This window comes from Carcharodon carcharias, chromosome 6 (genome assembly GCF_017639515.1).
Source record: "Carcharodon carcharias isolate sCarCar2 chromosome 6, sCarCar2.pri, whole genome shotgun sequence".
Lineage (NCBI taxonomy): Eukaryota > Metazoa > Chordata > Chondrichthyes > Lamniformes > Lamnidae > Carcharodon > Carcharodon carcharias.
In genome coordinates, this window is record NC_054472.1 from 147,389,523 (window position 1) to 147,413,080 (window position 23,558).

Here is a 23,558-nt window from a genome sequence, read left to right on the forward strand (position 1 = left end):
TGATAAGTGAGGATAAGGGGGACCCTATCATGTTTCTGGGAGGGAGGAGAAGGCGTGAGGGCGGATGTGCGGGAGATGGGCCGGACACGGTTGAGGGCCCTGTCAACGACCGTGGGTGGAAATCCTTGGTTAAGGAAGAAGGAGGACATGTCAGAGGAACTGTTTTTGAAGGTAGCATCATTGGAACAGATGCGACGGAGGCGAAGGAACTGAGAGAATAGGATGGAGTCCTTACAGGAAGCGGGGTGTGAGGAGCTGTAGTCGAGGTAGCTGTGGGAGTTGGTAGGCTTGTAATGGATATTGGTGGACAGTCTATCACCAGAGATTGAGACAGAGAGGTCAAGGAAGGGAAGGGAAGTGTCAGAGATGGACCACGTGAAAATGATGGCGGGGTGGAGATTGGAAGCAAAATTAATAAATTTTTCCAAGTCCCGACGAGAGCATGAAGCAGCACCCAACACCAACGGCCACCAGACAATTCCGCCCTTAGGGTGGGATTTTCCAACCCTGCCTGCTGTCGGGATCGTCTGGTCCCACTGAAAGTCAATGGACTCTTGTCTGGGCCACCGAATCCCCTGTGATGGGTCCCGCCACAACGGGACCAGAAAATCCTGGCCTTTGTTTCAAAGGTGTGCCTGTACTGCCGAATATCTAAATGTACAGGATTTGGGTGAGGGGGTGGCGGGGGTGTAAATGGGTAGTGGCTCTTTTGATCTAATCTGGAGATTCATAACTTTTGCATTATCTCCTTACTCTTTGCCTTTTTGAAAGCAAGCCAAGATAACACTTAATTAAATGAGGCCAGATACAATTCATTAATCAGTTTTATTTAAAGCAAGTGAACATATGGTGCAACAGTTTATTTTTGGACTCATTTAATTGAATCAATGCAACTTCTCTTTGAATAATAATAATACTAAACAATAAATTGGCCATGTCACATCAATGCTTCATCTTACTTAAACAAAGTAGCCCCTAACTGCTTTCCTGCATTCTACTCTTCTGTATCCTGATAACCTTGCCCTTGCAAATTTTAAAACTCTGACTCAGTGTATGTTTCATCTTCTATTGTTCCCGAACTGAGGGGGTGTCTTACTGACATTCCCAGTTGAATGTCTGGTTCCAGGGACCTCACAACACAATAGGTGTGATGTGTTTATTAATTACTTGTGCATCTCCCACTTCCTTTGCCATACTATTATTGGTCTTCAGCTGTCTGAGCACTAACCTCTGGAAATCTATCCCTAAACCTCTCCACCTGACCCCTTTCTCTTGTAAGATGTTTCTTAAAGCCTCACTAATTGACGTATGTTTTGGTCACCTGACCTAACGGGCAGAAATTTTTGTCCCGCGAGGGGCGCATGCCCAACCCAAGCAGGCATAAAATAGTGTGCGATGATAACAGGCAAGTGTCCTGGCATCATCGCGCACTCTCTCAATCTTTTGTTCAGGCATGAGCAAGAGGCGGCAGCGCGCCCGCTGACTATTAAGAGGTCTATTTAAGCCCTTAAACAACTAATTAATTTGTATTTTTCACTGCCCGCTCAACCGTTCAATTGGCAGGCAGGCGAATAGGCCAGGCAGCCTTTACATTTTTTATGAAGCCTCATCCATGGGTGGGATGAGGTTTCCAATGGTTACAAAAAAAAAAATTTTGACATCTTTTTAACATGTTCCTCTTCATGTGATTAAGTCACATGTGGGGACATGTTTATATCATTTGTAAAATGTTTATTTTTCATTGTAAAATTCTTCAGCTCCCTGAGGCAGCTCTGTGCCTTTAGGGAGCTTTCAGTGCGCACTCCCCATGCATGTGCAGACTTCAGCGCTCGTGCTCCTCCCACTCCCATCCCAGCAGCACTGAGGCTCTTAGCGTATGTTTCGCACTAGCTGGCCATTAATTGGCCAGCCAGCGGGAAATCACAGTCAGAGCCCGATCCCAGGCGGTGGTTGTCTTGTGGCCTTTCCCAAGCCTGTCTGTTGCAACCACCTGCTGAGTGGAAAATCCTGTCCAATATCTCCTTCTTTGACTCAGTGTCAACTTTGGTCTGATTATGCTCCTGCAGTATCGTGGACTTCTTTACTCTGTTATTAGTGTACATGAATGACAGGTTTTCTTGTTGTCGTGATCATCAGTGGGAATGCTAGTGTTTGTCCCCTACATTTTTATTCATAGATGCTAGGGTCAATTGTAACTAGATTCAAGAAACTCACCATACACCAGAGGTCGAATTTGGGACCTTCGTGGTTTGTATGACTCAGCTACTGATTGTATTAATCACCTGAACAATGAAGCCTCAAGTAATTTTGAAGTAATTCGATTGAAGGAAACTTTCTCATCTTGCAGGTGAGTTTAAGCTTTTTGCCATCAAACAGACTTCTTAATGCTTTGGCAGGAATCCAATATTTTGCAACATTAATCCCCAAAGATTGAGAAGATCATTTATAGTGCAGAAAAAATAATCCCAGGGACTACCTTGCACTGTGTTCTATTGTAATATGGATTGAAGTGTGTTTTTTGACCCACCTACATTATTAACCACTTCATTGTTGTAAAGTTTGAACATGATCAACTGAATTTACATGGGTGGTTGAAGTTATATCAAATTATGTTTAGTGGGTAGCACTCCAGGCTCAGACTTGGGAGATTCTTGGTTAAAATCTGCCTCAAATATAATTTAATAGACATTCTCTATTATCAATAGACACTCTATTCAATGAAATTAATATTCAGAAATGGCAGAAATGGCCCTTTCCAGCTTGTCTTCAAGATGAACTCGACTGAACTTCTGGAAGTAAGGGTGGATTAACATGTAGTGATGATGAGAAAGGTATTTAAGGGGATTGAACATGTCTGGAATTATAATGTGGAGTGCCTATTAATGGGTGTTATCATCATCAACTCTACACACTAGAGCTCGGAATTTCATTGGACCTTCCGCTCAAACTTTATTGGGAATGTTGTGGAAACTCCATTTCCATGCATTAACAGAGTTTCCATTGCTCTTCTGACAATGTTAGGCAGTGCAGCAACATTAAGTCTGAGGCAGCATTTTAGTCACTTTTCATACACATTACCCATTGTCATTACAGTAATATTGAGATTCAATAACACAATCTAGACTGATTCTTTAGTGTCCTACTAAAAGAGTGCTGCAATGCCACAGGTGCTGTATATTCATATGAGACATTACACCTAGGATCTTTCTGCCCTATCCAGTGAACATAAAAGATCCCACAGCATAATTCAGAGAAGTGTATGCTCTTGATGTTCTGTCCAGTGTTTATCCCTCAAATAAGACCATGAATAAATGTGATATTGCCAAATTATCTCATTGCTGTTTCTGGGACCTTGCTGTGTACAAATTGGCTGTGACATTTTTCTGAATAATTGGTTATGAACCATTTGGGATGTCTTGAGTTCTTCCCTTTTATATTTAATCTCCTTTAATAGACATTCACAATTGCATGCTATATTTAATCCTGATTAATCTAGCCTTCCTATTATCATATTATTAAGTTGGGAAGGGGAAATTCACATGTTTCAGTCTCAACACGTATATTATTCCTTTGAATTTTTATCATCTTTTTTCATTCCGTTGACCTGATGCAGTCTAATGCTGAACAGAAAACTTTTAGGTTTTCCTGGGCTTTCACTCCAATGCTTCCTACCCACTTCTGGAAAAATGCTGCAACCTCTGACTACCATGTCCACCACTCTCATGTTACTCAGACCTGTTCAGAGGCACCAAAATCAAATTGAGTGAAATTAAAGCTTTATGATTAATCACCACTGCCTTGGAGTAAGACATGTTTAACATGCATAGTGCTCAAGCCAGATTGCTAATCCAAGGGCCATGAGGGGAGGACAAAGAGACACAGGTTCAGGCAAAATTTAGGACTGATGTAGGATGGGTGTCAGGAAGCTTTATCTCAAAGAGTAATCAGCATCTGTTATGGTATTAGAGCCAAAAACCTTGGAACCACTGAAATAAAACTGCTAGATGAGCTGATAGGCAGGATTTTATGTTCTTCTTTGGACTACTAGTTCCCTGTCCCCAAATGACATTTAAAATCCTTGGACTCACCTTCAAGTCTCTCCATCAATGATTAAGGGGATGTTTACGATGCAGATATGCTATACACATAATCAGCACAAATGTGATTGACCCCCAATATGCAGATGCACACAGCATTATTTTAGATGATTTCTTCAAACAGACCAACAGCACCTGAGCCGTATTACTTTGTTTATTTAGGGTGGATGTCTGATGAGATAACTGCTTAATTCTCTTTAACACTCATACACCTGATTTACAGGAATGTAAACCCAATGCAGTGACTCAACTGAGAAAATATAGGTTATAGCAGCATTGTAACACAGTACCATTTAATTAACTGCTACTAAAAAGTCACTGAACAATGGAAAACCAGTTACAGGCTTAAATTCAATCAAAATGCCCAGATGGTTTATACATAGAAATACAAAAACTTGCAAGTGAGGTATAGGCTAGAATTTTTGAGGTGTTTGCAGGGTTTATAGATAGAATAAAGTGGATTTAACTGTAATCTATAGGCAGATTGGACATTACAGTATGTTAAGTACTGACCTTTCAATCAAGAACCTGGCTGGGTTCACATCCAGCTCAGAGTAATGAATGAAAGTTTCTCCTTGTTCTGAGGATCCTGTGTGAAGTGGGTTTGAGAAGGGTTGGCCATGTGGATCCTAATCCTTCATTGACCAAATTGACATTTGACAATCTCATAGAGAGAGAGAGGTGGGGGTGGGGGGCAGTGGGGTGGGGTGGGGGTGGGAGGGTGGTGCGGTGGTGGAGGGTGAGTGAGAACACATGGCCAGCATAGACGATGGTGTCACACTGGTGCAGCAACAGGTTCTCTTTGGAGGTTATTCCTCATGCATGTTAGTGTAGAGGGAATGTACTCTGCACCTGATGCTACTATCCCTGAACTGGAAGAGATTAATAAAACAGATAATGCTATACCTGACCTGGATGTGCTTGTGCTGATTCTGGATGTTTGGAAGGGAAAGTGTTTCAATCCCCAGCGCTAAAATCCCATAAACTGAAAACTGCAAAATGCATACAAAAGCAGAGTGTGATATTGGTCTTTGGTGAAAACATGAAATGGGCAATAACAAATTGGCGACCCAATTTACAGTACAGTCACTGACTTTGAAGGAGAAGAAAAGTGGGCATTTCACAATGTTTCACACTCACTGAATACCAATTTCACCCACAGGTTTAATAAAGAAAACCTAGTTGATTGATTTTGTAGAGGTTAGTGAGTCAGTAGGTGTGAGTACGAGTCCCACCCCAGAGACTTGAAGGAAAATCAAGGCTGACACTACAGTGCAGTATTGAGGAAATTCAGACGTGATATTAAACTGAGGGCATATCTGCCCTCTCAGGTGGATATAAAATGTCCCATGGCACCTTTCAAAGAAGAGGAAGGGAGTTCACCCGAGTGTCCTGGTGAATATCTATCTTGCAGATAACACCACTAAAAGTAGGATTAGCTGGTCATTATCCCATTGCTGTTGTGGGACGTTGCTGTGTGAAACTTGGCTGCCCCATTTCATACATTACAAGAGTGACTTCACTTCAAGAATACTTAATTGGCTGTAAAATACTTTGGAAAGTCCTGAGGTAATGAAAGATGCTATGAAAATGTCCTTTATTTAGTCTTAACACCATTATAGCTATGCATTCACTGCAGTACAAATATCATTCACTCACCTTAATCCATTCACTTTATCCAAATAATGACAAAGGAGTTGCATACAGACACATTAAGATTTCAAACAGCCAGATTTCAAGATGCAGAACCCTATTCTAAATCATTCTTTCTCAGGATCTCAGCACCATGGAACTGCTTACTTCCCTCAAACATCCTTTCTCCTAGAGATTTTAAAACACAGCTCTACCTATCAACTTATTTTTCTTTTTTTTCCCCACTCCTCTCAGATTTGCTATTGTACTACAATATCAAGGCTTGACCTTGATATCTCAGTAATAAAATAAAAGGCAATCGATTCTTGCTGTGTATATAATTGGCTTTTCTTCTTTTACAGCAAAGAAGGAACTGGCATTTGCTTGCACCATTGCCTCAGCAGGAGTCAATTCTCTGACCACTCCTGTGCTGATTTCTCTCACCTTTTCTTCTATTTTGATGGTACCGTGCATCTAGCTTTCTCAATTTAAAAACAAACTCCTGTCTCCAAGGTGTTGAAAGTGAAGAGGGAATACAAGGCTTGTTTGTAGAGATCTGTGCATTACCAGACCATGACATTCAGAATATTATATTACATTACACTTGATCTATTGAAGATAGGCCTTTCTGGTTTGTTTCAATGCAATGCAGAAATGCCTAGGAATCAGCCTTGGCTTATTAATGTCCCCTCTGAGTTTGAAGGATATGGGTTCAAGCCTCACTCCAGAGGCTTGAGCACATAATCTAGGCTGATACAACATCTTGCATTTGCATAGAATAAGAATGGTAAGTGCTGGAAAAACTCAGCAGGTATGGCAATATCTGTGGAAATGTGAGAAGAGGTGGTAGTCGTCAAGGACAGAGGGGTCAAGGGCAGATTTTTTGAGAGGCAGTGTGCTGATGGCAAATTTGAAAGTGAGATGGACTTCACCTGAGCATAAGAACATAAAAGTAGGAACAGGAGTAGACCATTTGGCCCCTCGAGCCTGCTCTGCCGTTCAATGAGATCATGGCTGATCTTCTTGTGTTTCAACTTCCATGTTCCTATCTAACGCCAATAACCTTTGATTCCCTTGCCTAACAAGAATCTATCTACTTCTACCTTAAAAATATTCAATGACCCCACCTCCGCCACCTTATGAGGCAGAGTTCCAAAGTCACAAAACCCTCAGAGAAAAATTTTCCCTCATCTCTGTCCTAAAAGGGTAACCCCTAATTTTAAAACAGTGCCCCCTAGTTCTAGACTCACCCACAAGAGGAAACATCCTTTCAACATCCACCTTGTCAAGGCCGTTCAGGATCTTGTATACTTCAATCAAATCACCCTTCACTCTTCTAAACTCCAGTGGAAACAAGCCCAGTCTGTCCAAGTTTTCGTCACAAGACAACCTATTCATTCCACGTATTGATCTAGTGAACCTCCTTTGAACCGCCTCAAATGCATTTACATCCTCCCTTAAATAAGGAGACCAAGACTGCACACAGTACTCGAGGTGCAGTCTCACCAATGCCCTGTATAACTGAAGCATAATATCCTTGAGGGAAGGGAAGTGTTGTAATTATAGTTCTGATAAACATAAGACTGTAGCTTTAAGAATAATCCTGTGTTGTAAAATCACATGATCTGTGTAAACCAATGGGTTAACAGCGCAGGGAACCTCTACGAGAGTTCTTCTTTAGTTACAGAGTTTGATGCACATGTGTAGTTGCTGCTGCTATCTTGTAAATAAAATTAACTGTGTCCACCAAGTAAAGTTGCCTGGAAAATCAACTCTGTAATAAACTGGTGGTGAGGATAAATCAGATCTGGTGCTGTACCTCACCCAGCGATTGTGAGTATCTAATTTCATTTAAAAGAAAAGAAGATATACTCATCCAAGATGCCACAGTTTAGCAGAATCGATCTCTTTGAACCAGTCACAGATGACTCATCTCAATATATAAACTGTCTTGCATTCTTCTTTCAAGCCAACAAAATCATGGGGGAGGGAAAGAGAGTGATTCTTCTGAGTATTTGTGGAAGCAAGACCAACAATTTAATTCGAAGCTTGACGGCCCCAGTATCCCAGACTCAAAGACTTTCAGTGAATTAGTAGAACTTGTTAAGGGACATTTTCAACCCAAGCCCTCAGTCACAATGCAGAGGTTCGGGTTCAATTTACAGAATATAGCCCCAGGAGAGACCATTGCTACCAATGTGGTGAAATTAAAACAACTAACGTAATATTGTGATTTCAATGAATGAAATGCTCAAAAGTCTTTGAATCTAGGATACTGGGGCCATCAAGTTTTGAATTAAACTGTAGGTCTTGCTCCCACAAATACACAGGAGAATTGCTCTCCTTTTTTCCTTCCCCATGATATTTTTGGGATCGTTTGGTATGTGGTGTGCAGGAGGATGCTATTCAGCAAAGTTTGCTGGCTGAAGTGGATCTGAATTTTAAGAAAGCGTTAGAAATAGCACTTGCGATGGAAAGCGCTGTAAGGGATTCACAAGTGATTCAAGGGGCACAAAATAGCACTGTTCTCCTAGTTGGGTGGGAACAGTCAGCCGAAAGTGGCTCAAAAAGCCGGGACTCTGCCGCAGAGTGGGAAACAGCCCCTGCTAACCAAAAAATGCGAGGAAACAGGTTAGCAGCAAAATTGAAAACTAATTTTTATCAACATGGAAACAATCATTCTCCAAACAATTGGCAATTTAAAAAGGTAGGGTGTTATTTTTGTCACAGAAGTGGACACATACTGAAACATTGCAAAGCGAAATTTAAACATGCTTCCAGACAACAAACAAAGTCCAATGAAGTATATAGTGTGGAAAAGCCAGAAACAACCTGTTCTGACATTTATTCATTATTCAACATGAAAGTTGGGAAGACAGAGCCAAGTATTATCACATTGCAAGTGAATGGTAAACCCTTAAAAATGGAAGTGGACACGGAGGCTTCTACCATTGTAATAGGAGAACACACTTTCAGATATTTAAATAAAGGTGATCAACAATTAAATTTGAAACAAACATCTGCCAAGTTGAAAATGTACACAGGCGAAGAAATCCAGATAAAAGATGTCACCAGAGTAACTGTTCATTATAGACACCAATCAACACAACTACCCATGATGGTATTAGAAGGTAGAGGACCAAGCCTTCTAGGCGAAGTTGGTTGAGGGAAGTTAACCTTGCTTGGCCAGTGAGATTTCAAAAAAGCTGGAAGAGGTCCTGAGCTGAAAAAGGAACACGGCAAAGTACTTCCGAAAGAGCCTGGAAATTCCAAGGACCGCAACAAGATCAAAAAGGAATGTGTAAACATTCAGCAACCTGAAGAAATGAAGACTGTCTTAAACAACAACATGGGAAAACAGTAGAAGAAAACTAAAGAGACTCTGCTGAATGACAGAGTTCATGATGAAGCAAGTGAGCTTTGCAAAGAAAAGGAAAACCTTTTGAAAGACCATCACACACTACAGGAATCTCTCAGGGCAAATTTTGTACCTCTGGAAAATTATGAAGAGAAAAGGGAAGAATTTAACATCACCCTGAACAAACTAAAGAACCAGTTGGCAGAGAAGATACAGCCATGTTCAAGTTTCCAGGAGGAAGCCAACAGATATAAGAAGGAGACAGAAGAGCTGAAAAAACAGCTAAATGAAGATAAAGAGGCTTTGAAAGAAAAAGTCGAAGAACTTTCCAAGGTGCGAGTAGATAATGCAGTCATACGGTGCTCACCTTCTGAACTAAGACAAGTTGATTTTGCATCTGACAGAAGTCTGGCTGGCAGTGAAGTCAAAAAGGAGGTCGAAACTAAACTCTGTGATAAAAAGAAAACACATAGGGCAGAATTTTCCCGTTGGTGTGCAGGGGTGGTCTCCGCATGTCTGCGCGTAAAATGATGCATGGTGACATCGGGCAAGTGTCCCAACGTCACTGCGCGCCATCACAATATTTCGTTGGGTGGGCACGCAATGATGTCCGATCTGCGCCCGCCATTAATTAACGGGCCACTTAAGGCCCTTGACTCACCAATCGACACTGATTTTTTGGCGCCCAAGGAATCTTCAGGTCGGCGCACAGGCAGGTGGGTAGGACACATTTGTATAAACCTCATCCAGGGGCGGGATAAGAGGCCTCAGTGGGGTCACAAGTGTGCATTGTCAAGTATTTATTTTTCAAAGTTACTGATACTTGCTGTGTGATCTGCATTACTTCAAAACACATACCAGCTGCTTTTTCTGGACTCTTAACATTCAGGTCAGCACACTGCAGTGGGGAATCTTTTTTGGGTCTGCAGATTTCAGGAAGTCTTCCCTTAGCCTGGGGATGGAAGTTGAACTATCCACTGGAGGCAGCTCCTCTCAGGAGGAAGGGAGGGCTAGAAGGGGGAGGAGGCCAGGAGTGCACATTCAACCTTCAGGGGAGCTACCTTTGGGAGGACAGGTGCAGGCACAAGGGACGGGTATACAGGCAGCAAAGCAGCTACCTCAATATGTCTGAGGCGCAGTGTCGAAGGACGCTTCATCTCTCAAGGGAGACAGTCAACTATATCTGTCAGATGATTGGGCCTGAGATCTCTGCTAACTGTGTAGATGGACATCCCATGCCAATGGCCCTGAAGGTCACAGCTACCCTCAACTTCTATGCCTCTGGCTCCTTCCAGGGCTTGGTGGGTGATCTTTGTGGTGTCTCCCAATCAGCTGTCCACACATGTGTCAAGCAGGTTACAGATGCTCTGTTCAACCATGCATTGACCTTCATCCACTTCAGCCGTGACCAGGTAAGCCAGGCACTGGGAGCCAGAGGCTTCGCGGCCATTGCTGGCTTCCCCCGCCTCCAGGGTGCTATAGATTGTCACGTGTGGTCATCAAGGCACCAGCAGGTGAGCCCGGTGCTTTTGTCAACAGGAAGGGCTTCCGCTCCATGAACATGCAGATAGTGTGTGACCACAGGATGCTGATTCTACAAGTTTGTGCAAGGTACCCAGGCAGCTCCCACAACACCTACATCCTCAGACACTCCTAGGTGCTGGGGCTCTTCAGTGCTCCAGCTTGGCTGGATGGGTAGCTGCTGGGTGACAAGGGCTATCCCCTCAGAAGGTGGCTCATGGCACCTCTCCAAGAACAGAAGCTAAGCAGTGGTAGGAGCCACGCCTCCACAGGGGCTGTGGTGGAGAGAGCCATCGGTCTTCTCAAGATGCGCTTCTGATGCCTGGACTGCTCAGGGGGCGCACTCCAGTACTCCCCAGATCGTGTCTCAGTGATAGTGGTGCATGCTGCGGTCTCCACAATCTTGCACTGGAAAGAGGAGACGCAGTGGATGATGAAGACGTCAATGCAGTGGCTGCGGCAGCACACGATGTGTCCAACAATGAGTCCGAGGATGAGCATGCACAGGGAAATGCTGAGGGGGTAGGTGCTGACTCGGGCATACTGCAAGGAGGCTGGGACACCTGGGAGGCTTTAATCCAATGAACCTTCAGCTAGCAGACCACAGGTGGACTTCCAGGACAAGCCTGGGCTGTAGGCTCCATACTCGACACCTAAGTAATCTGCCAGGTTAGGAACAGTAAATAAGGGCCTTGTTAATAAAGCTAAATGTCCAGCAAAGCACTTACTACATTTTTGGAAACCATCCACATGCAGAAGAAAAGAGGCACCCTTGGCCATGGTGACATATTTGAATTTAATATGCCAAGCAAACAAACTTATGGAAAAAACAAAGACAATAGTGTTACAAATCACAACAAATCATGAGGACCTCATCTTCGGCCAACACAAAAGCACCAGTGAAAAACCCGTGGTGTGCCTAAGGTGCCTTCTGTTTTTGTTTCCAGATGCTATGTCTGGGTGCTACCCCATCGCTTGGAGCGCCATCTGAGACAGCCTGCTGACTCTGCTGTCCTGTTGGCCTCGATGACCTTGGCAGATGTCCTCTGGCCCGTGGAGCCTGTGCTGGCCCCGCCTGGGAGGGAGCTGCCAGTTCCACAGCTGGCATCTTTCCAGTATTCGCAGCCTCATCTGATGCAATGGTCACTGGGAGAGGGGCAGTGGAGAGCCCTGAGAGATGCTTGCAGAGACAATAGGCAGCTGCTGCGTGGACATGAGGTCACTTCAGACCTCCCTGCTCACCATGGATGGCTGGGAAACTTGATGCCCAGACCATTTCCCACATTGGCAATGACCAGCTGAGGTCAATGCCAATGTGAGGGCTTGCTGGTCAGAGCGCATCCCCAGGAAGCTCTGATGGGTCTCCTGGAGTAGCCTCTCCATAAGAGTCGCCATTTGCTCCATGGAGGACGCATGGCGCTCGGACATATGGCTCATTGCTTTGGCGATCGTCCGCATAGACTCCTCCACCATGGACACCAAGCCAAGTATAGCCTCATGTATCTCCCTGAGATACTCCCGCATATCCGGCCACAATTCCTGACCCTGTTGTGTCACGGATGACTCCAGAGGCACTTCATCAGACACCGACTGAGCATGTGCCTGGTCTCCTGCAGTCCTGCGACTGCTGGTGCCATGGGCACTCTCTGTCTCTGCCAGCTACTCCAGCGACCGTGAAGTGCCCTCACCACTGTGCCCCAGGACACTAGCCAATGTTCGAATTCCCATCGTGAGACAACGCGATGACATCGGGATGCTCGCCCAACGTAATCACGCGTCATTTTATGCTCGGCTGGTTCGGGCGTGCCCATCGGCCGAGCTCAATATTCTGCCACTAGAATTAGGTTTGTATTTCATTGAAGTTTGTTTCTTCTGGGAGAAGTTGAATTCAGTCACAAGAACACTAGAATTAGGAGCAGGAATAAGCCATTTGGCTCTTTGAGCCTGCTCAGCCATTTGATAAGTTCAAGAATGATCTGATTGTGGCCTCAACTCCACTTTCCTGTCTGCATCCCCCCCAGACTCCCCATAACACTTGACTCCCTTGTTGCTCGAAACTCCTTCTAACTCGGTCTTGAATATATTCAATGACCCAGCCTGCACAGTTCTCTGGGGAAGTGAATTCCACAGACCAATGACCCTCTGAGAGAAAAAAAATTTTCCTCATTTCAGTCTTAAATGGGAGACCTCCCAATTTTAAACTATATCCCCTATGTCAAGACTCCCCCACAAGGTGAAATATCCTCTCAGAATCCACCCTGTCACATCCCCTCAGAATCTTTTATGTTTCGATAAAATCGCCTTTCATTCTTCTAAATGCCAGTGGATACAGGCCCAATCTGTCCAACTTTTCCTCATTAGATATCCCCTTCATCCCAGGAATCAGTCAAGTGAACCTTCCCTGAACTGCTTTGAATATAATTATATCCTTTCTTAATTAAGGAGACCTTGCCCTACTATTTTGCTTTCTTTCCCAATGAAACAGGAGGGTATGAGGGGGCTGAGTAGAAATGGGGGTTAATGGCCTCTGGTGGGGAGGATGACTCTCATTGAATGGTATAAGGGCACAATGGTTTAAGAGGTAGGGGAGCACACAAGTGGAGAGCAGGTCTTTCAAAGGGAAAGGTGTAGAGCTAGTAATAGGAGTAAAGGAAGTGCCAGGTTGGGGAATTAGTAATAGGAAGGTGAAAAGGTATAGTGCTGTCCAATGGAGGCGAGGGCTGTGGGAACAAAATAGTGATTGGAGGAATGGAAAGAAAGTGAAATGCTGTGAGCCACATTTTCCTCATAATCTTTGCCACAAATGCAGCACCAACAGTAGTCTGGTGGTTTCTTTCCCTGCCATACCACATCTCCACCAGAAAGGAAAGAAAGACAGCAAGAAGCAAACAGAAGAGTTGAGAGGAGAGGAGCAGAAGAATGAGAAAGCGTAAGAGGAGAGAAAGAGGGAAACACTGGAAGATGAGAAACCATGTGCAAAGCCTCAAGTGATTGACAAGGAGCTTTTACAAAAGAAGTGGACAGGTATCTGTAAAATAATTACTTACAGGGTATGAGCAGTGAGCAGAGGAAAACAACCATATGTCCATCAGAGAGCTAGCAAAGGCACAATGGGCCAAATGGGCCCTGTGTGCTGCAAAATTCTAGGAATAAGTGATTCTACAGTGCAGTGTTTATTTACTGTTTTGGAGGGGCAGAAACAGACTGCAATCTGTATGTTTATTTATGCAGCCAGAACATTTATTTTTTGGAGGAAAACAGTAATTACTTATTTTCCAGAAACCAAAACATTTCAGTCAGTGTCCGCAGAAATCTCTTTGAATCTTGCAAAGCCATGTTGTCAGATCCACACCCTGCTCCTCCCAATTGTTGACAAAAGCCAAGAATCTACCAGTCAATCAAACCCAAATTCCTACCCTTGGTTCTGCCAAACCCTAGGTTGTCCCTACACTTGTGTCAACCTGCAGGATTACTCTCCATTCTGCCAAACCAGACAACCTCAACCCCAGTAATACAAAATTTAAGGACCCCACCTTTGTTGTACCAAATTACAAAATTGCTAATCCCTCACTGCCCCTGTGCTGTTTTCCAGTATTCATCTCCAATCTTGTACACTTTGCAAATCATCTTGCCACAAAACTAGGATAAACATTAAACACATATAAGTAAAAGATTGTATGTGTATATAGTTTTCACAGAATACTGGCCTGAGCAATGGAATTTGATTTCTAAAGTAACAGGAAATATCCCACATACTGGGATATTTTGTATTTTGCCATTCAGTCACTGTGAATCAATGGTCCAGGTTGCACATCATACGTGACATGTCACAGCTTCCTATTGTTGTAAGACAGTACATCCCCTGACATAGCATGCTAGTATATATGTGTAAATATATTAAAATGCATAATTATATAGATTTCACATTTTTTCATTTATATCCTACTCCACATTCCTAAATTTGTATAATAATATAGAAAACATTTAATGCACGATTTCATCTCAATTTTCAATTTTATTTATTTAATTTCAATTTCTCTTTACCATTTACTGTATCGTATATTCATTTCCTCTTTTTTAAGTCATCATTTGAATTGAACAAATTAACAATAATACATTCTCCATTGGATTGGATAATCTCACTTTGCCTGTTACAAAACTTGCCCCCAGCTTTCCAGAAACAATACCACAGGAAGCCAACTAGTACTATTATAACATTAACTTTGTACACATCTTCCCTCCATCATACTTCTCTCATATGATTCAAGTTTCCTCCTTAAACTTTAAAGGTGATTAAAGAGAAATTTTCCAGAAACATGGAATGTCAAAGCCAGAATATCCCTATGATTACTTACTGTGCATCCTGTAAACCCTCTAGCAATAATAACAGCATCTGAGAACAGACATTTCTTTGCACAATCATTTACATGGCAAAGTTATGTTGGGATAGGAGTGATAAGCCAGAGAATTACAGGGTCATTGTGTTTCAATGATCCTGGTTTTGTAAGGCATTACACCATCGCACTTAAAGTGTGCCGCACTATGGAAGGTTAATTAAATTATGCTCACTTTGCATTTTCTATTGCAATATGTTGCAGAGGAATAAGACTAGACTATTCAGCTTCTTGTACCTGGTCCACTATTCCATAAGATTATGGCTGATCTGTACCTCAACTCAATTTAAACACATTTATCCCATATCCCTTGATACCATTGCCCAACAAAAATCTACTCATCTCAGTCTTCAAAGCTGGCCCCCAGCATCCACGGCCTTTAGGAAGAGGGAGTTCCAAATTTTCACTACCCTTTGTGAAAAAAGAGTGACCTAATGCTGTGCCTAAACGGCATAGCTCCAACGTTAAAAGTCTGTCCACTTTATTCTGGATTCCCCCCACCAGAGGAAATAGCTTCTATCTACCCTATTGAATCCTTGTATCATTTCAAACACCCCGGTTAAATCACCCCGCAATCATCTAAACTCGAGAATACACTAATGTGACTTTATGAAATTTAAGCTTTTTAAAAATAATTTTTGTGAACCTGCACTGTACTCGCTCCAAGGCTTCTTGTATTATATCCTTCCTGGGGTCAAGTGCCCAAAAGTGAAAGCAGTACTCTATATGGGTCTGATCCTCAACTGTAAAATTGAAACATCACTCATATGTTTCTGTGTGTTTGTGGATGTGTGCACGTTTTGTACATCTGTCTGAGTTTAGACACATGGTTCAGAGTTCAGTTCTCCAGAGTGTGGCTGTGCATGTCTGGGTACAAATTAAATTGTCTGTACCTGCAAAGATATGTGGGTTTAGGCAGATGTATTAGATGTGTTTCTGACTGTCTTCCTGTACAGCTGATGTTTATCTACCTGTGTGACTGTGTCTGGGTTTCGGTAGGTGTGTTAGCATGTGCGTGCGATACTCACATCTCTCTCTCTCCTCGTGTCTCACGGTATCTCTGTGTATCCCACCCTCACTGTCTCTCGATCTCTGTGCGTGTCTCTTTCTATATCTCCATATCTGTGATTCTCCCTTTCGCCTTGTGACTCTCCAATCTCTGTGCATGTCTCTCTCTCTCATTCTCTCTATATCTCTTACTCTTTCTTTCATTCTCTCGCTGTCTTCCCTTCTCTCTCTCCCGTTGGGAGGAGTTAGCTCGTTTCTCACTGTGTTGAAGGTCAGCTTCTCGCTATGCCCGTTACAATGACAATTCAATACCTCTGTCCGGGCAGGATCAGGTGGCAATCTAAATAGACAGGGTGCACGGCAAAAGAGGAACCAACATAGATCCGGGAAAACAGATAGCGCGAAACTAGAGACAGCGCGTGAAATCAATGTAGAAAAAAGATAACAAGCATATAGATCAACGAAAAGTCAGCGATTGAGCGAGGAGGAGGAATGAAAAAATAGCCATACAGAGGGAAAATAGAAAATAGGGTTGGGGGAATCAAATAAGATCCCAGACAGGGAGAGATGGATATAGGGAGAGTGAGGAGGACGGAGAGAAATTGTCCAATGTGATGGAAAACTTGGTGCTAAACTCTATTCTCCTCTCGCTTTATATCTCGGAGAAATGGACAAAACACACACATAGAACTACACAGATCTAGCGAGAAAATATCGATAGTATGAAAGAAAAATTAAATGTAACAGGAAAACCGAGAGAATTAAACACGGAAATGTACCTGCATTGAGAATATGCGACCATCTAGACAGTGAGTGTGTGTGTAAGAGGGAGATACATACACTGCGCGTTTGGCTCCAAGCCCGTCTTTAACACCTGCTCACACTCACGACCCTCTTCAAACCCCAATGTTCAAGCCCAGGTCAAAACAATCTCATTCCCGAATTCCCTTCTTTATAATGGGCGCGTTTTTTCTATGTTCTGGGGGGATCTTTCGACACGGAACGATCCCAGCATCACTCCACATTGTCTTTCCAGCCAAGTGTATTCGATATATTTATCAATCTATGATATCTGGAGAGAGTCAAACCGGCGTCACAGTACCGCTCAGTGTATTTGAAGTCACTGCTGGGTTTGCTGCCCAGCCCAGCCCTGCCCTGCCCAGCTCTCTTCCGTTTCCTTAGCGCTCAGTTCAGCTCGGCGTCAGGTCTGAACTTACCTGATTTTCTTTTGGCTCCAAGCAAATAGTTCTAACAACTGACAAACCAATACACAGACACACACACACATATACAGATACATACACATACAAGAAAGAGTAACTCCTTAAGCATCAAGTGTCAGAGTCTACCGCCTCCTCCGCTCCTCTTCCCTCTCTTACTTCGCATTTAAGAGTGGGGTGTGCGGTTCAAACACCTGATACTGTTCCTGTAAGCAAAATAACTGGAGGATGCTGAGAATTAAAGAATGAGCGCGCGGTCTCCTGTGTATATAAATATATATAAAACATTAGCACTCCCCAGCAAAAAAAAATCTACAAGGAAGGAAATTAGTGAGTTATACACCCCAAAGTAAAAGTTTTGTTTTAAACAAAACTGTTGAGAAACTTTTCTCAACTTACCACCAAACTGGGTAACTTGCCATGACTTGCTTCACGTTCAGCAGAACCAGGTAATATCCAAACAGTCTCATTTCCATAACTAGTCAGCTTTTTAAATCTTCTTTAAATAAAAGATCTTTGAACCGAAGCTAATGATTTTTTTTCTGTCTCCTTTTCGTGATCGCTCAATAAATCCCATTCAACATGAAAATAAATTCTAGATAGGCAGTGATTCGCAAAGCACGGAATACAACAATAGGGACAAAATTATGCCAGAGCAAAATATTAACTCAAAAAAAGGAGAGTTGACGAAGGGTGTCCAATCAGGATTCATTGCCACAGGGAGCAGGATGATTGTACAGTCAGCAACTGTCAATCAAGAGATAGCTCGTTACCCCAGACAACTAGCTGGGAAGAAATATCTTAAGACTCATTACAGCCTGTCCTGGGCTACTACCAGCTTGAACTGTATTTGATGGGTTTTGCCAAGTGGGAAAGGGGAGTGAACATAGGCGAATGTATTTGTGCTTGGAAAAACGGGAGTGTTTTATGACCCTGTAACCTTGTATATTTTACTCCTCTGGGTAGCAGTCCTTAAATTGATTTAATACACTGCTCTTTTACCAGCTCTTTTAAAATTCCAAAATGTAGGAAACATGAATTTTCGTCTTAAGGTATTAATAGCATGTATATATGCATCTCACCAGGTAATATGTCAAATATTAGTTGACCTCCCATAGTACAACACACTGCCTCAAAGCAAAGCAGCCTTCAGATTAAGTGAGATCAAACTGGAGGGATAATGAAACCAGGGCATGCAGATGTAATCTAGTCCCCATTTTATAGCCATTTTGATGTTCTATCATCAAATTTATATTTCTATTATTAATAGTCGTTTGGCAGTACAGAACATGAGTATTGCTGAAAAAAGAGACATGCTGTTGAAGCTTTTCATCTTGCACTCATCAGGACAGATTTGCAAGAATACCGAATCTCAGAGGGAACAATAATTTATACTGCCTACTAAAAGGGGTGCTGATTGGTTGGCACATCAGCTCTGATTAGTTGAGACATTGAAATGGTGAATGCTCCAGGGAGTTATTGTCCCCCATGTTTTTGTATATTCAAAAATTATATTAATTATTAGTTTTTATTAATTCCTTTATCCACATTTATAAAAGGCACTGTCTATTAAGCCTCTCATGCTGTAATTGTACCCACTTGTTAGTGATGGCACCGCAGTGTTTGCACTGGCAGGATGAAGCAATTACAGTGTTGCAGGTTTATATAGGCATTTCCCGTTATAAATGTGGATGTAGGAATTCCTAAAGTTCTCATAAAATATTTAATAACAATGTATAAGAGAGTGGATTTTCTCAGGGAACCTCCTGCTCATACATTGTAACTTCAGAAAAAAAGCAGCAGATGCCCTATGAAAAAAAAACTAGCATGAAAAAGCATTTCCATCACTTCTCTGAGGGCTGTGCAGCTCATGCCTGGAATTGCAAAGGACAATTAACAGAGGCAATGGGAGTATTTATCCCATAAATTGCTTCTTCTTCATTTTAAGACAATTGGCAAAAGATCTGGAGAAATTGTTTTACACAACGAATTGTGATCTGGAATGCACTGCTGGTAGAAGCAGATTCAATACAGCAGTAACTTTGAAAAGGGAATTGGATATGTACTTGTCGACAAGAAATTTGCAGGGCTATGGAAAAAGTGCAAGGCCAGAACCATGTGCACTAAGAAAATTTTGAACATTGGTACCATTTCCAGGTCTGATCCCCACTTGTTGTAGCAGAGCACCCACGAGAGAAATCTTATGGGAGACAGCCAATTAACAGAGATAGGGCTGCCTCTGCCATCCAATTAGAGACAATGAGCAGGTTCAGGAAGTGGGTGTATGGCATATCACAGACCATTGTTAGGACGCATGGCAGCCTTCACTGTCTGTGAGTATAATCTTAAGGGGAGATGGTGGCTTTGTCGTAATATCACTGGACTAGAAATCCAGAGGCCCAAGATAGTGCTCTGGAGACATGGGTTCAAATCCCACCACGGCAGTTGGTGGAATTTAAATTCAACTAATTAATCTGGTGACCATGAAATTGTCATTAATAACCCATCTGGTTCACTAATCTCCTCCTGGGAAGGAAATCTCCCTGGTCCAACCTACATGTGATTCCATATCCACAGTAATGTAGTTGACTCTGAACAGCCCTCTGAAATGGGCTACCAAAGCACTTAGTTCAAGGCCAATTAAGGATGGGTAACAAATGCTGGCCTTGCCAGAGACACCCACATCCCATGAAAAAATAAAGAAAGAAAAAACTGAAGAGACCAAGCAGCTGGGGCTCAAGAGAGATTCAATCTCCACCAGGTAAGCGGCTGCCACTGCATCAGCCTCCAGGAGATCCTGGTGCTATAACAAACCTCTGAGCTAGGAAGACAATGTGTTTTGCAGATGCACATTTAAAATCCTTCAAATCGATCGTACCTCTAACTTGCCACTGTGCAGCTGCCTGCTCCAAGTTGCTGGTATGCTGACCCAGCAGAGGGTTGAGTTGGGTTGGGGGGGGATGCATGGGCATGCATGCTTGGAAGACTGCATAGCTGTGGTTCAAATCAGCATTAATTGGCCCATTCAATGCCTTACTTGGATTCTTGCTGCTGCCGGCAAGGTTGCCTCCGCCACTGCAAACCAGCCTCCAGGAAAAGTGTAAGGAGGTGAGCACACATTATGGATGTGGTCCAACACATTTTTTTCTAATTTCACCTCCCCCAACACCCCCCCCCCCCCCCCCCCCCCCCCCCCCCCCACCACCCCCCCACCACCACCCAAACCCACCCCCAACCCAACTCTAATGCCACCTCCACTGGGCTGGGAAAATTCTGCCCAAGAATGGGATTAATTGGATAGCTCTTTCAAAGAGCCAGAACAGGTATGTTGGTCTGAATGACCTACTTCTGTGCTGTAAGATTCTGTGATTCCATCATTTAAATTTTCTCAATTAAAATTATCTGATGACCTGATTGCTATATTGTACAGACTACAGTAGTTTAGTGGTTATATTCCTTGAACCAGAGATCTGCATTCATAATCCAGTGAGCATGAGTTCAAATCTTACCATGGCAGTTTAAGAATTTGACTTCCCTTTTTATCCCCTTTTCCGATCTTCCAGAAAGTATTCAAAAATTAAAAAAAAAAACTTTTGAGGAAGTCAAGCTTACCTCATGATTAAAACTCTTAGCATTTTTACAGGTTTCCATACTCTGCTATTATATGCTTAATGCTAACAGCCTTTCACCATTCAAACAAAGCTCCTTTGATCCCTGTGCATTTTAATGAATGAAAGAACTTGCATTTATATAGCACCTTTCATGTCCTTAGGACATTCCAAAGTGCTTCATAGCTAATTAAGTTTTGAAGTCTAGACATTTGTGATGAAGGAAACATGGCAGCAAATTTGCACACAATAAGATCCCACAAAGAGCAATGAGGTAAATCATAAATAATCATTTTGTTTTGTGGTCTAATTGAGGGAAAATAATAGCCATGAGACTGGGGATAATTATCCTTCTCCTCTTCAAACAGTATCATGGGATCTTTTACATCCAGCTGACAGATCGGTCGGAGCCTCAGTTTCGCATCTTATCCAAAAGATGACAACTCCACCACCGTAGCACTCACTCAGCACCACACTGGAGTGTCGCCCTGGGTGCTGACTCAGGAACAATATTACTGTGTTCTTCCTATTTTCTCTCTCTTACTTTCTGCCTGACCCACGCCCTTGACATGACATCATGTTATAAGGCCCCCAAACTGAGATTGTAATCAGAAAATTGGAGATTACAAACAGGATTATCAACTCCATAACAAAACCCAGCCTGTGTTTTCTGTCCTTTGTCATCTTAATCATGGTCTGTAAAACACGAAACAGTCAATGCCTCAGGGTAGGGAGTTCAAATCCCACCATGGTTAATTGTGAAGGTGAGTTCAATATAATTGGTAAATTGGCACCAAAAGAAAAACCCCGACCATGAAGTGGAAGCATTTAGTGTTGGTACATTCAAATGCAAAATGGATAGATTTCTTTCAGAAAATAACATTTTGGGATACACAGTGTGAGTAATTTAAGACATGACATGTGGTCAGTGCAATGTGCTTGGGAAGACCAGATGATTTTGGACCTATAGTTCCCAAAAACCTTTCACTACTGGGGTTTTCCTCACATTATGTTTGGATCTGTAGACTAATTAATAGAGATTGATTGCTGTGATTAGTCAACAACTCCAATATCATTGTGTCATGCTTGACCTAAATAGCCAAGTGGTTATGGTACTGGGTTTGTAACCCCAAGATCAAGAGTTCAAATTTATAAGATTTAAAAGATTATCAAGAGTTCAAATCTCACAATGGCAAAACTATGAAACAATGTAGCTCCATCTGAAAAAACAGATGGAAACGTGTTTGTACTCGAAAGAGTTACATCTTGCTTGGCCTAAATAGCCAAGTGGTTATGGTACTGGCTTGTAACCCCAAGATCAAGAGTTCAAATCATTGTGTCATGTGATCACTGATTTGATAGAAAGTGAACCAGATGGACTTTGGTCTTGTTTACTCTAGTGACTCCTATGAGACCTGCTGGATTGCCCTTCAACAGCTTAGGCCAGACCACAGGCCCATTCTATGGGGTTGATTCTTAATTGTCTGAACGGGCCTAGCAAACCACTTACATAAAGCAACAATTGTTCAGCAAGGCCGATCACCATGGCAACGATGCTAGTGCTGTTCACATCCTGCGAAAAGATAGACGGCTTCAGGTGCAGCCAGAGTCTCCCATTTGCATCTACATAAATAGCTGGCTGATAGATCACATATTGGCACCAGCTCCTATTCTGGCATGCTGTAAATTCCAGGCAAATATACATGGTCTAGAAATTTGATTGTGCCTAAAAATGCATGTGCAAGGAGAAAGCAGGCCATGTGCTTCATGTGCCTGAATACATTGTCGCTGGCATCATGTTAAATTTGTGCTGGGGCCTCAATAAAATGATTTACATGTGCAGCCAATGTAACACTCCTCTGAGTTAGGGGAAGGGTAGTCTGTTGGAAATCGGGGATCTCTGGTGCTACATGAATACAGACACATCTCTTAAATGGGAGGTGCATTCTGGTTGCTGGACAGCAGGAAATCAACCCTAATTTAAGAAGATGACTGAAAGAGGTGTGGAGAGGGCAAAAAGAATATGGAATGTATATTTTACATATCAAATGATTGAAATTGTGGTTTTTGTTGAGGTTCATCCTGATGAACTCTATGATGCACTACGGGCTGTTCCCAGGAATGCACACTGAGATAAACATCAACTTTGGCTGGAGGACATTCAACTCGGTGAAAAACCCCCAGCAGAAGTTGATGTTTGTAGAGTGCATGATTGGTGAAGGCATACTTGGGAAAGGTGATGCAGTACAAATGCTGCACAAACAGAAATGGATGGTCAAGTTCTAATTTTTTGGTTTGCAATCAGGGGAGAGCGCGAACGCAGTCCCCACTATCACAATTTTTACAGTCGAGTATCCTGCATTTGGGGCCATAGCAGATGTCAGCACACCCAAAGTGCAAAGAGCTAGCCTTGTCCTGGGAGAACTTTTTTTTTGCCTGGGGAGAACAATCATTTTTCCCCACAAAATATACTTTATTCATGAAATTTGTAAAAGTACCTTCCAAAATATCTCAAATTGAATATTTCAGAAAGTGCAATAGAATTCAAGTTTTCTACATATTGCATGTCCCAATCTGAGGTGCCTTGATACGATTTCAACACGTTTGATTTTTTTTCCAAAAAAGCACACAACAAACCATTTTGTTTGGAATAGACAGTGCAATAAAATTTGACTTTTCTTCATACTCCGAGTTGCACTCTGAGTTGCACTGCGAGGTGC

General features: G+C 42.6%; 1 protein-coding gene and 1 non-coding gene across 4 annotated transcripts in view; both read right to left on the reverse strand.

The window, feature by feature from the left end:
- wnt3a (wingless-type MMTV integration site family, member 3A) overlaps positions 1-17,674 on the reverse strand; it is a 90,590-nt gene extending 72,916 nt beyond the window's left edge. For 2 of the 3 annotated variants that reach the window (XM_041189953.1, XM_041189952.1), the window contains exon 1: positions 16,851-17,092. Coding sequence is in view for 1 of the 3 variants with exons in the window: in XM_041189951.1 (XP_041045885.1) it covers positions 17,630-17,652 (23 nt within the window). In the remaining 2 variants the exon portion in view is untranslated. Of the gene's footprint in view, positions 1-16,850; positions 17,093-17,629 lie in introns of those variants that run through there. The other variant, XM_041189951.1, reaches the window with a different exon arrangement.
- Positions 17,675-23,141: 5,467 nt separating this feature from the next.
- Positions 23,142-23,308, reverse strand: LOC121279484. Its single transcript, XR_005943418.1, has one exon. It is a non-coding gene; the product is annotated as a U1 spliceosomal RNA (small nuclear RNA).
- Between the last annotated feature and the right edge of the window lie 250 nt (positions 23,309-23,558).